The 12949-nt window shown below is 42.7% G+C and overlaps 1 protein-coding gene across 2 annotated transcripts in view; it reads right to left on the minus strand.

The window, feature by feature from the left end:
• Positions 1-12949, minus strand: part of porb (P450 (cytochrome) oxidoreductase b) — a 77887-nt gene that overhangs the window by 57990 nt on the left and 6948 nt on the right. The window contains exon 2 of one of the 2 annotated variants that reach the window (XM_056283862.1): positions 9421-9613. In XM_056283862.1, the coding sequence (XP_056139837.1) occupies positions 9421-9599 (179 nt within the window). In that variant the 5' untranslated portion in view covers positions 9600-9613. Of the gene's footprint in view, positions 1-3589; positions 3890-9420; positions 9614-12949 lie in introns of those variants that run through there. The other variant, XM_056283863.1, reaches the window with a different exon arrangement.

The raw sequence follows: 12949 nt of genomic DNA on the forward strand, positions 1-12949 counted from the left end.
AGCCTATCAATTCCAGGTTTTCATACAACTTCCTTGCTGTTAAATAAAACAACATGCTGCTGCAATATGGATTTACTGGCATTTTCTCAGACAGTTGTTGCAGCATTGCATTTACAGAACTTAAAACATTAGAAAACAGCCCTCATGAGAATTAATTGACTTCATGGTTCAAAAGTCATGAGGTTGCTAGTGTTTGCTCACATGTGGCTAGAGATAAACAAACAGTTAAAAGGCCTTAAGAGACAGAGGAGGTAGAAGAATGCTGGTTAGATTACAATGCAAAACAAGACCAGGAAAGTCAATGAACTCCCCCCCCAATACCATTTTTGTTTAAACAGAGGAAAAGCGAGTAGAAACAATGAGAAGAAGGGAGACACATAAGACACAGTTCCGGCAAAAACAGCAGTATTCAGATGTATTCATTCACTGATTATTTCTTGTTTTGTCGTGTTAATCTAATTAAAATACATCTAATTCAATTTGGGAAGTGGCCAAGAGACCAGCTACAATGAACACAGCTCATTGGCTGAAACGGGGGAAACCATTCAGAGATTAACAACCTCTTTAGCACTTCACAGATTCGAAACCTCTTTGGGTCTCCAAATTTGGGAGCTGTGGCTACAAGGAAGCCACTTCTGAGTAAGACCAATGTTTAGTCAGCGTCTGGAGTTTACCAAAAGCCATGTGACAAATTCTGAGTCTTTATGGGAAAAGATTTTGTGGTTTGTTGAGGCTTCAGTTGAGCTCTATGGGATGAAAGCAAAGCACTATGTTTGACACAGACCAAACACAGCCAAACACCTAGATAACTCCCAGTCACAAAGCATGGCGGTGTCAGCATCATGCTATAAAGGCTTTCCAGCAGAGTGGGAAGCTTGCTGCCATCAAGGTCAAGATGGATGAAGCCATATACAAGCAAATACTTAAGAAGAACCTGTTTCAGTCAGTATGGGATCTGTGTTCAGGGCAGAGATTTATGCTCCAACAGGTCAATGACCCAAAGTACACAGCACAAAATACTAAGAATTTTTTTCTTATGTCAATATTCTGAAAAGGCACCGCCAAAGCCCAGAATTAAATTCCAATAAAAACCTGTGGTGTGAACTAAAAATTGCTGTCCACTCCATCCAATTGTATAGAGTTGCAACAAATTTACATGGAGGAATGGTCAAAAAGTTCAAATTCCAAAACTGTGTGAAGCTCATAAAGACATATACGAGAAGACTCACAGATGTAGTTGCCGCCAAAGGCCAATCTACAAAACATCGACTACAGGGTGGTTGAATACTTTTGTACATGAGAAATATAAGTCTTTCAATTATGAAAGAAACAATTTTCTGGTATAAAACATATTTTTGCTCCATAAAGGTGCTGAATTTATTGTGTTGGTGAAGGTAAAAAAATATATATATAAATGTATATTTTCAATGCTTCAAAATTTGGAGTTGGAACAGGAAAAAAAAGCTCAAGGGATAATACTTTCGAAGGCACAGAATGTTTAAATAACGGATCTTTAAGACTCCAGTCCAAGCAAACACATAATCTGCCTCTTGTGATTTTTGCTTGATAAATAAATAAATTGGACTTAAAACAAAAAAGCTGTGCTTTTTATCAATTGATCTCAGTATTTTCTCTGGAATTTAACACTTATAACGGCTAGTTCTGCGCTTGTGGCTCGGCAGCCAAATAAATTAAACAAAGCTTGTATGTAGATACAATGAAATGGCTTATGTCAACAGAAACGTCAAATTTTGGATTTACAAAGACAGAGATGGCTTTGTGTAGTGGTTTTCATCTCACAATGACCTTATGCTTAATTCAGTTTTACGCAAGAAGTAATTTCTGTTTGGAAACAGCTCAAGCAGATGGCTTATTCTCACAGAAACATCACAATTTGGATTCATAAAGATCCAAATGACTGTTGTGGTTTTCACTTCACGATGATCTTATCCTTAATTCAGTTTTACGCAGGAAATAATTTATGTATGGAAACAGCTCAAGCAGCAAATGGAAACACACTGTTCGGGAGAGGGGATGCAGACCACAACATCTATTATGACACAAAATAAAAGGCAGTGCATTCAGGATCAAAGCTCTAAGGGGACAGATGCAATTCTCTGTTCTGGAAAAGGAACAAAAGGGACACTAATAAGCCTAGCAGATACAATGTCAGTATATAATTAGCCTAGGCGATATAATGTCAGTAATAAAAATCTCAATGCAGAAGTATGTGACTAGGTTAGCCAACAAAGCTGAGAACACCAATTTCAAACCCATCCTGCTCCATCTCTCTACCCGAAACTGACATTCGATCTGTGCTATTGGATACATGAAACCTGTAATGGCGCCAAAAAAAAAAAATCAAACCCAAAATCAGCCTTTTTTTTCTTTTTACATTTTGCTTCCCACCATGTGTCTGAGTTTGAATTGCATCTTGTAGCATCCATATCATTTCTTTTGCCTCTGCCATCTACATTAAGCCAAACAATCAATCCAAGGAGCCTCTGCCAACAGTAGATATGTGGAGTCCATCCTGAGCACACCTTGAAAAAAAGAGGCCTTGTTGTTAACATGAATTGTACACAAGAAAGCCCAGTGAACTCATAGAAATTTGAAGTAGGCCTTTTCCCCCAGGCCCCAGCATTCCATCAAGACCAAATACACCATCTCAACTGTTACCAGCCCAGCCTGCGTCCCACTGGCTACAGAGTCATTCAACAAGGGAGATTTCACTTAGCATCATTAGCAACAACCAGGTGGTCTGAAATGAACAGTACATTTTGTCAATATATACCACAGGAGATTCTGAATATTTATCTCACCCAAGAGTGAGTATATCTTGATTATGGATTTTATTTAATTCTTTTTCTTTTAAATCAAATCAATCAAGGGACTTGTCAACCTTTTCAACCAAGGACACTAAACAAATCTGTTTTTGCCCTGAATCTAAGGCAAACAATCAGGTGCTTTAGTGATGTGGGGAACCCCGACAAAGAGACATGGGCTGCATCTTGAGTTCTGATTCACTGTTTGAAAAGCCGGCGAAAAGGAAAGAGCTGATATATTGACAACTGTTTTTCATAATAAAGGAAATATGAATGGAAACACCAAGGCAAAGTGAGCAACAACAGTGACCAGTTACACGGTGTGCGGTCAGTTGATAATTAAAACAAACAAATGATGACTAAATTTTGCTTGAAGTCAAACAGTTTTATCACCACCCGTGCTGTAAACTAGCAGGAAGCTTGTACTCTGATAGAAATCAACAACTTTCAAATCTTGGACAAACAAACGGCACTTTGCGTATGCAGACTGTCGGAAAGAGCCACCACAGTGCCCTCAAGTTTAAGAGTTATGCTCCCGAAGTGCAGAATGACCTACATGATCAAGACTTGATTCTGGGATGGGAAGTGATCTGTATTAAATACATTGTAAGCAAGCAAAAGCATTGTAAATTAGCTGAACTGCCTCTATTTCACAACATAACAGTTAGGTACAATAGTCACCTGATGCAGGGGAGATACAACCAGTCTTGTGTTTCAAAGGAATGTTTAAGAGACAGAAAAAAAATCATTAGTTTTATACTGACCTCTCTGCAGCATCTCTCCTGTCCTCCGGCAGGGAGAAAACACAGCCCATGGCATGCAGCCCTGTAGCACAGCACTGTTGCTAGCACCACTGGCTAGGCCACTCTGCTAACTGCAACACTCCCAAGTCAAGAGCAGGAAGACATCGCTCCACAACCATGGGATGAAAAGCAAACCAGTCCGGAGAGGCAACCCGACACTCGTAGATTTTGTACCGCTGCCTGCCTTCACCTTATAGCTTCCAGCATGATCTAAACTCTGCCTTTTCCTGTGCTCTCTCCCTGTCTCTGAAGCCAGCCGTGTCTGCTGCGTACATAGACAGAACTCTCCACTCCACCACACACACACACACACACGCACACACACGCACACACGTCTACAAGCCCTGATAATGTCTGGCAACCGCTGAGGACACAATGGTGGGAAAGTGACTTTCCCATAAAAATGAGCTCAGCCAGAGACCCACATTTTTGACTTGAACACACACACACACACACGTACGCATACACACACACACACACACACACTGAAACACTCAAGGGTTGAAAATGCCTTCCTCCACATCCCCACCCCTTTTCCTCTCCAATCTGAAAGGTGTTAGGAACACGAAAAAGTCTACTCAACCCATTCTGAGAGTTTGGCAAATTATCAGACCAACTCCTCCATGAACTATTGAAGGGGGAAGAGCGGTGAATGGTAGTTGTTTTTTTTTTTTTTTAAGTGTACCCCGCCCCCATCCCACTGGAAGAAAGAGGGGAATGTCATTACTATAGCAACCTCATTTATCATAAAAGGATTCCATTTGTGACATGGTCCTACTCCAATGGCAAAGCAGCTCAGCCTCTACATAGGAAAAAAAAAAACAACACAAAAAAAACAGGGGGGAGTGGGGCAGAGAAGAAGTAGGAGAAAAAAAGTGATTCAGGGCAAAGAAAGGACTGCTTGTCTTTTGCTTCAACTTTCCACCTTTGGAAAGGACTGACAAAAGAAGCTTGGCTGGCTCTCCTCCCTTGCTCTCCAGGGAATTTGCAAAATGGGTTCAGGGCCAAAACCAAAAGCCAGTACAGGAAAGACATGGAAACCTACACCCCCTTCATAACAGTTAGGTAACCAATGCTCCAACATTAAGGGGAGGGGACTCCACTCCAGCTCAGAAGTTGTGCTGTTACGTATTCCTTGTCTGTGTTACCGCCCTCCATAGACATGATCACAAGCAGGGAGGGCATGCACACAGCTGAGCATGCCCTCCCTGAATTTCTCTTCCCTAGCCAGTCTCATGTTTTCACACACGGTCAGAACCTCCTTAGTTCAGGCTGAGAGCTCAACCGCCCCCCCAAAGAAAACAAAACACCAAAAACCCTCCATTCATAAGGCCACAGACAGTCCCCAGTCAATCAGCAGACATAACTATTCTCTGCCTATAGCATTAGCCCGTGGCAAAAAAAACAAAACAAATCAGAGCTCACGTGTTGTGAATGGGGCGGGACTAGACTGTAGCCAGTGGCAGAAGAGTCCACTGAACACCAACCAGGCCACTATCCCTCCATGGATAAGGGAACCGATGATGTGAGGGGAGGGCACACAGGCGTGATGAAAGAGATTCCAGATAAGCACATCGGAGAGAGTATGCATGAGAGAAGAAGAAAAAAAAAAGGTTGTACTAGCTGAACCATTTCCAAAAAAAATCTTAAATAGTGCGCACACACGCACACACACACACACGCACACACACACACACACACACACACGAGAGGCCTTTTTTTGTAATGACAACTGCCACTCAATCTGTTGCTGCATTGATCAACACAGGTTGGTTGTTAACTATTCCAGGGTGAACTTATCTACTTTTTTTTTTGGGGGGGGGGGGGGTTCCTCCTTTTTCTCCCCAATTGTATCCGGCAAATTACCCCGCTCTTCCGAGCTGTCCCGGTCGCTGCTCCACCCCCTCTGTCGATCCGGGGAGGACTGCAGACTACCACATGCCTCCTCCGATACATGTGGAGTCGCCAGCTGCTTCTTTTCACCTGACAGTGAGGAGTTTCACCAGGGGGAGGTAGTGCGTGGGAGGATCACGCTATTCCCCCCCCGAACAGGTGCCCTGACCGACCAGAGGAGGCGCTAGTGCAGCGACCAGGACAAATACCCACATCTGGCTTCCCACCTGCAGACATGGCCAATTGTGTCTGTAGGGACGCCTGACCAAGCTGGAGGTAACACAGGGATTCGAACCAGTGATCCCCGTGTTGGTAGGCAATGGAATAGACCACTACGCTACCCGGGTGTCCGAACTTCTCTACTTCTACTGGGAGCTTAAACAAACAACTTCTAACTATACCAGGAGATCACTTTCTGGTGGCAGGTCGAAACAGCGACGGGGTTAAAGACATACTGTGGGGATTAAAGAAACACAGTAAGACAAGTAACAACCTGCTCACCAAGGGGAAAACAGTCTTTGGCTGTAGATAGAATCAGCATAATGTGGCACAAGTGTGCAGGTTTTATAAATATCCAAACCTTTGCAAGTAATTTTTGCCAAGCATAGGTGATTAAAAGTTTAGCACAATAAATGCGCAAGGCTGTCCAGGTAGAATGTCACATCACCGATAAACAAATTACTCTGTGGCAAAGTCATAGTGGTTCTACCATTTCAGCTCTGAATACTTGCTGCATATGAAAATGAATGGAGTCCCTCTGCAGCAGATTTGTTCGCTTAACACTACAAGTATAATACTTATGTTGTGCCTAACTGCATACCAAATATCACGGAGGACTCAGGTTACTACAAATGTGTCTCAAGGCTCAGCGCTAGGCCCACTTTTTTTTCCCACACCTTGCTTGGCCAAATCATCTTGGCACATACGTCATTTCCCCACCAGAAGACAACGAGGTATCTGAGTGAGTTGCTCCTGCCTTGCTGAGATATCGGTTCAAAGAGAGAGCAGTACCTCCAGCTCAACTCATACATAACTGCTCATCCAATACCAAATCTTCGATCCCTAGGGACATATCAATCAGGTTTGGTACGATCAACAATCATGCCCTTCAGATCACAGGGAACCTCTAGGTCAGGGGTCGGCAACATGTGGCTCAAGATCCACGTGTCGCTCTTTCAGCCCTCTCCTGTGGCATTTACAGAAATTATATGGAAATGAGTAACGGTTATTTTTTAGCACCGTTGTTAGCCTAAAGAGATTCTTACATTCCCCACCCTGAATTAAAAAAAAAAGAAAAGTGTTTTAACATTTCATCAACTAAAATGTGCATCGTAGCTACGTCTACAGCTGGCGCCTTTCCCTCTAAACTTTGCATGATGATTGAGGTGATAATTGATTACAGCTCTCTGTTTCAGAGCACACTGTACCAGTCTCATGTTCCTGTTCCTGCTTCTTTATTCTGTGCAACATCCCAAAGCTGTCTATTCTCTGAACCACTGCAATCCAACCCAAGTTTACATTAGCTGGTATATGCCGGCCAATATGTCTGGTGGGAAATATGCCACATAAATATACTAATCAATCAATAGCTTATTAAACAGCCTGATATTGTATGACCTATAAAACATGTTGCCGAGACATACTTGTATTACACACAACTTTGTTTTTGGAAAGCTTGGAAAGGTTGCCAGCACAATTCCTGTGTCCAGTGTGCCCGCAGAGCACAGATCCTCGCTCCAAAACAAAATAAAAACAGCCATGAGAAGCTGCCTCTCTGAAGAAAAAGTGATGAAGTTGATGAGGACTGCACGTTGTTCTAAGGTGCTGGATGGCTTCAACGTCGCAAAGGCAGCAAAACACTGAGGTCATGACTCAAATAGGAGGGAAGAGGGAATTTAGCAAACGGTTTCAGACCAACCGGCCTATCGTTTTAATTTAATTACTGCTTTATTTATTTTCAAGTTATTTAAAATTTTCACAGGCTCGGAATGCATAGGCATACATTTAATTTAATATACAATAGCGAGACTATTTGTTTTACTTTATAGTATATCCTCCATAGCCTACATATCAAGTTATGCCCACCATTATGAGGATAAGCGGACGGATGGACGGACAGACAGAATTGTGGATGTAACTTGATATGTACAACCTGAAACTTTTCACCCGTTTGCTCGTAGGTGCAGGTGAAAGTTTGTTGACAATTCTGTGCATGCCGTTGACATCTATCCAGGGTAAATCTTGCAGGCATCGCGAAAAATATGCCATTCTCAATAGCACACGCCAACAACCAGGAAACTGGTATGACCGCTGCAGTAGAAACTGTAAGTCAGTGGACTACAGTTATGCACAGAGTCGATTGTGAGATCCAGGAGTATAGAAAAGTGGACACTCACCCATAGGAGAAAATGTATAAAAAAACAAGCTAAAATCCTGAAGATTCACATGGCAATAGAGGCCTTTTTGGCCTTTTTAAGTACAACGGCTAATCTGCGTATATCCAAATCATTAACAATTGTGTGGTTTCTTATTTTAATGATTAGTGTTGGGTACCCAGTGTTTTAGGGTGTAACCATAGGTGCAAAATTCAAGAGGATAAGGCAGGTAGCAGCAAGTCTGATGAAGATGTTGTTGAAGAAGTTCTTCTGGCTAACAAGCAGATATGACCGCCCAAACCAGTAAAAGACCTTTAATAACAGATATATTTATATGTCAATGGCTAAAACCCAGCTTCAACATGGTTTTTGTTCAGAGGTAGGGAAGATGATGATACTACAGAGGTAGTAATTGATTCATTTTGAAAGGATCTATGGGACTTAAGAAATCAAATATCAACGCCTTTACCAGCATCACCATGGATGTCATTAAGAGTAAAAAAAAAAAAAGCACCAATTTTTTGCCTGTCTCTGCCAGTCACATTTTGAAAAGGGTGAAAAAAGGGGCGAAGAGCAGCTGGACAACAATGATGGTGTGAGGGGCAACTTTGATGTCCCATTGTTACGCAAGCGACAATGGGAGTGATTGTAATGTGCATACGAAAATACATAATATCCATCCATCCATTATCCAATATCCGAACCGCTTATCCTGCTCTCAGGGTTGCAGGGATGCTGGAGCCTATCCCAGCAGTCATTGGGTGGCAGGTGGGATCATTTTATTCTGTATTTTATCAAGTGCATTTTTGCACATACACAGAATTTGTCCTCTGCATTTAACCCATCCTAGGTATTAGGAACAGTGGGTAGTTGGTACCCAATTCTCTACTGCATGGGGACCAACCCCAATGTCTGAAGCTAGTGCTTTGGTCAAGAGCAATGGCATGAGTATGTCCCTAACATGCATGTCTTTGGTGTGGGAGGAAACTGGCGTAATCTGAGGAAACCCACAGGGAGAATATGCAAATTCCACATAGAAAGGCCCAGCTGGCTCCAGACCCAGGACCTTGTTGCTATAAAGCAGCAGTGCTAACCAATCAGTCACCCCATAGTGCCACCCCCAGGTGGCTCTTTCTCCCTGAACACTGCCATGTGATGCAGCCTATTTTGTTGAATTCATCACCAGGGTAATCACTTCTACCATCTTTTTACACTGTCATCTATGTTCTGTCATGAATGTAATTTATGTGTTTATCATCAATGCAAGTTATCACTCAATTGCTTATTATTTTTCTTTTTTTACTTTATGCCTTCCCTTGTCCCATTTTTTGTTTTTAAGATATTTTTTTGTACTCAGCTCTCTTACCATGTTAAGTATACTTAAGCTCTGGAAAGGTGCTATAGAAATAAAATTTGTAATTATCCATCATTAAGTTCTCAATTTCCATTCCAGGATAGCAGTAATCTTTTCATGTTATATTATGATACAAATGTCTTTTGGGAGGAAACAAATCTGATACTTACGGTGTGTCAAGCTTCTTGAAATCAGGAATGGGTTCAGGCTTTTTGCGGGACATGAACCAATAAATGACAAGACCAGCGATGAGGGAGAAGAGGAAGAGGTCCAAGTTGCTAAGAAGGGGCTCCTCTGCGTCCATTGCTGGCTCCGGCTGGGAAGTGGCCTCAACGTCTACATCTGCCATGTTTACAAACCACTCTGGGATGGAAGAAGAGCAAACTTAATGAACATGCAAAAAAAGCAAGCCCTTTGGGCTGCAAAAGCCCCAAGGAGTTTTACGCCTACTGACTGATCTGCATATCCTGTGTACAGATAATAAAATCTATTTCACTGTAGAGTGCTGTGAGAACGAAGTGGATATCTGTGTTTAGTATCCATTATTCACCTCAAATACTATCTAATTTTAACATTGACATGATACTTACATGCTGAATATTGAATATCAGGCTAAAACGTCTTGCTTAAGTCATTACAATACTATGGCCAACATATGGCCAATACTGTGCTAAAAGGCGTTTGTCCAAACATAATAATGGTTCGCTAAATGTTGTGTAACCGCATTGCTGAATACATTCCGTCTGTGGTACAGCATTCATACCGTCTCCAAGGATGAAAACACCTCCTTTATAAATTTAGGGGGGTCTTCATCCACATCTATGGACAAAGGACAAAGCTATTTTCAATTGAGTATGCTGCAGCAGCTCTTTTCACCCAATTCTTGAGAGAATTTAATGCTTGGAGTTCTCAGATTACACTTTAATTTAAGGAATTGATACTGGTGAGTTTGTTTTCCCTAATCCAGTGAATTAGCTAATCAACAATGCTAGAAGCATTTGTCTCACTTCTTCTTTTAATGACCAAAGTTCTTGTTTACACTGTGTAACCGCCATGTGCACTAAACCAACACAAATTGATATACTTGCCCGCTCCCAGTTTATTCACCCTATTAAGTAACTACGTTACTTTAACTACTATATTGTAACTCCAGGTTTCTGCAGATAACCACATTTCTACTGAAGGGTTTTCAAAATGGCGCCACAGACGGCAGCCTCAAAGTGCTTTCAGCCACTTCACAAACTTCTCCGGAGACTTTTGGGTAACCTGTACTTGCAGCATTCCATTAAAATTGTTCTCAGTTTGTGTTTCCACTTAGCAATCCCACGTGTTTCACTAATGCTCGACGGCTTTTATTGAGGAGGTTCGCATCGCTAATGTTTCCATAAAATGTCGAGCGAATTTCAAGCGAACTGTTGAAAATGAATTTGGCGCGTTGATGCGCGCTTCCATTAGCTGGTTTGTGGCGCCAGCGTAGTTGCGTCAGAAGATGACGGTATACGTTACGCATGGCGATAACAGGAAGTAGCCTAGAACAGTGTTTCTCAACCGGGGGTCCGCGGACCCCTAGTGGTCCGTGGTGTAACTGCAAGGGGTCCGTGAGAATATTATTTCTTTAAAAAAAAGATCCTATGACATTTATAGAAATAGGATTATTTTACTCAAATGTGACTGAGACCTTTATCTACCTAAACTACACTGCTCAAAAAAATAAAGGGAACACATAAGCAATGCAATGTAGCTCCAAGTCAATCACACTTTTGAGATATCAACCTGTCCAGTTAGGAAGCAACACTGATTTGTGAATCAATTTCACCTGTTGGTAAATTGTCTAATTTCCACCAGGTGGAAATTAGACAATTTGCAAGACAACCCCTATAAAAGGAATGGATTTGCAGGTGGTGGCCACAGACCATTTGCCTGTCCTCATCTTTTCTGGCTGATCTTTGGTTAGTTTTTCATTTTGCTAGTGCCCTCACCACTAGAGGTGGCATGAGGCGGTATCTGCAACCTACAGATGTTGCTCAGGTAGTGCAGCTCATCCAGGATGGCACATCAATGCGTGCTGTGGCAAGAAGATTTGATGTGTCTCCCAGCACAGTGTCCAGAGCATGGAGGAGGTACCAGGAGACAGGCCAGTACACCAGGAGACGTGGAGGGGGCCGCAGGAGGACAACAACCCCGCAGCAGGACCGCTATCTGGTCCTTTGTGCAAGGAGGAACAGGAGGAGCACTGCCGGAGCCCTACAAAACGACCTTCAACAGGCCACTAATGTGCAGGTTTCTGCTCAAACAGTGAGAAACAGAATGCATGAGGATGGTATGAGGGCCCGACGTCCACAATTGGGGCCTGTGCTCACAGCCCAACACCGTGCAGCCCGATTGACCTTTGCCAGAGAACATCTTGGTTGGCAGATTCGCCATTGGCGCCCTGTGCTCTTCACAGATGAGAGCAGGTTCACACTGAACACATGTGACAGACGCGAGAGAGTCTGGAGACGCTGTGGAAAACGTTCTGCTGCCTGCAACATCCTCCAGCATGACCGGTTTGGTGGTGGGTCAGTGATGGTCTGGGGAGGCATATCCTTGGAGGGCCGCACAGACCTCTACGTGCTAGCCAGAGGTACCATGACTGCCATTAGGTACCGGGATGAGATCCTCAGACCCCTTGTCAGACCATATGCTGGTGCAGTGGGCCCTGGGTTCCTGCTCATGCATGACAATGCTCGTCCTCTTGTGGCCAGAGTGTGTCAGCAGTTCCTGTATGTCGAGGGCATTGATGCTATGGACTGGCCTGCACGTTCCCCAGACCTGAATCCAATCGAGCATCTCTGGGACATCATGTCTCGTACCATCCGCCAACGCGATGTCGCACCACAGACTGTCCAGGAGTTGACCGATGCCCTGATCCAGGTCTGGGAGGAGATCCCTCAGGAGACCATCCGTCGTCTCATCAGGAGCATGCCCAGACGTTGTAGGGAGTGCATACAGGCACGTGGAGGCCACACACACTACTGAGCCTCATTTTGAATCGTCTTGAAGAATTTCAACAGAAGTTGGATCAGCCTATGTTCTCATTTTCCACTTTGGTTTTGAGTACGATTCTGAATCCAGACCATAATGGGCTAATGATTTTGATTTCCATTGTTCATTCTTAGGTTATTTTGCTCTAAACACATTCCTCTGTCTAATAAATAAAGATTTCCAGCTGAAATATTTCATTCATCGAGGTCTATATTGTGTTTTTAGGTGTTCCCTTTATTTTTTTGAGCGGTATATAAAGGGTAACAGGACTTTTTTCTCTTACATCTGTTTCACAAGTGTAATTTATTGTATTTTAATAAGAGATCTTGCTCCCGTTTGCATTGTTAAAAGTTACTGCATAAAAATTCTGTTGTTACATATATCTGAAAGTTACTGAATACATATTCTGTTTTGTTACATATATCTGAAAGTTACTGCATAAGAATTCTGTTTTGTTAACTATATCTAAGTTACAACTGAAAGCTCTTATTTTTGCCCCAAAGAGTGAATAAATGCTATAATGCAATTTAAAATGCAGTTTCTACTGTTTCTATCAAATTGCAACCCCCCCCTCCCCCAAGATCAGGTGGAGGGGTCCTCAGGGTAGATCAAAAATACACAGGGGGTCCAGGACCCCGAAAAGGTTGAGAACCACTGGCCTAGAAGTATAACAGG

This window comes from Lampris incognitus, chromosome 7 (genome assembly GCF_029633865.1).
Source record: "Lampris incognitus isolate fLamInc1 chromosome 7, fLamInc1.hap2, whole genome shotgun sequence".
Lineage (NCBI taxonomy): Eukaryota > Metazoa > Chordata > Actinopteri > Lampriformes > Lampridae > Lampris > Lampris incognitus.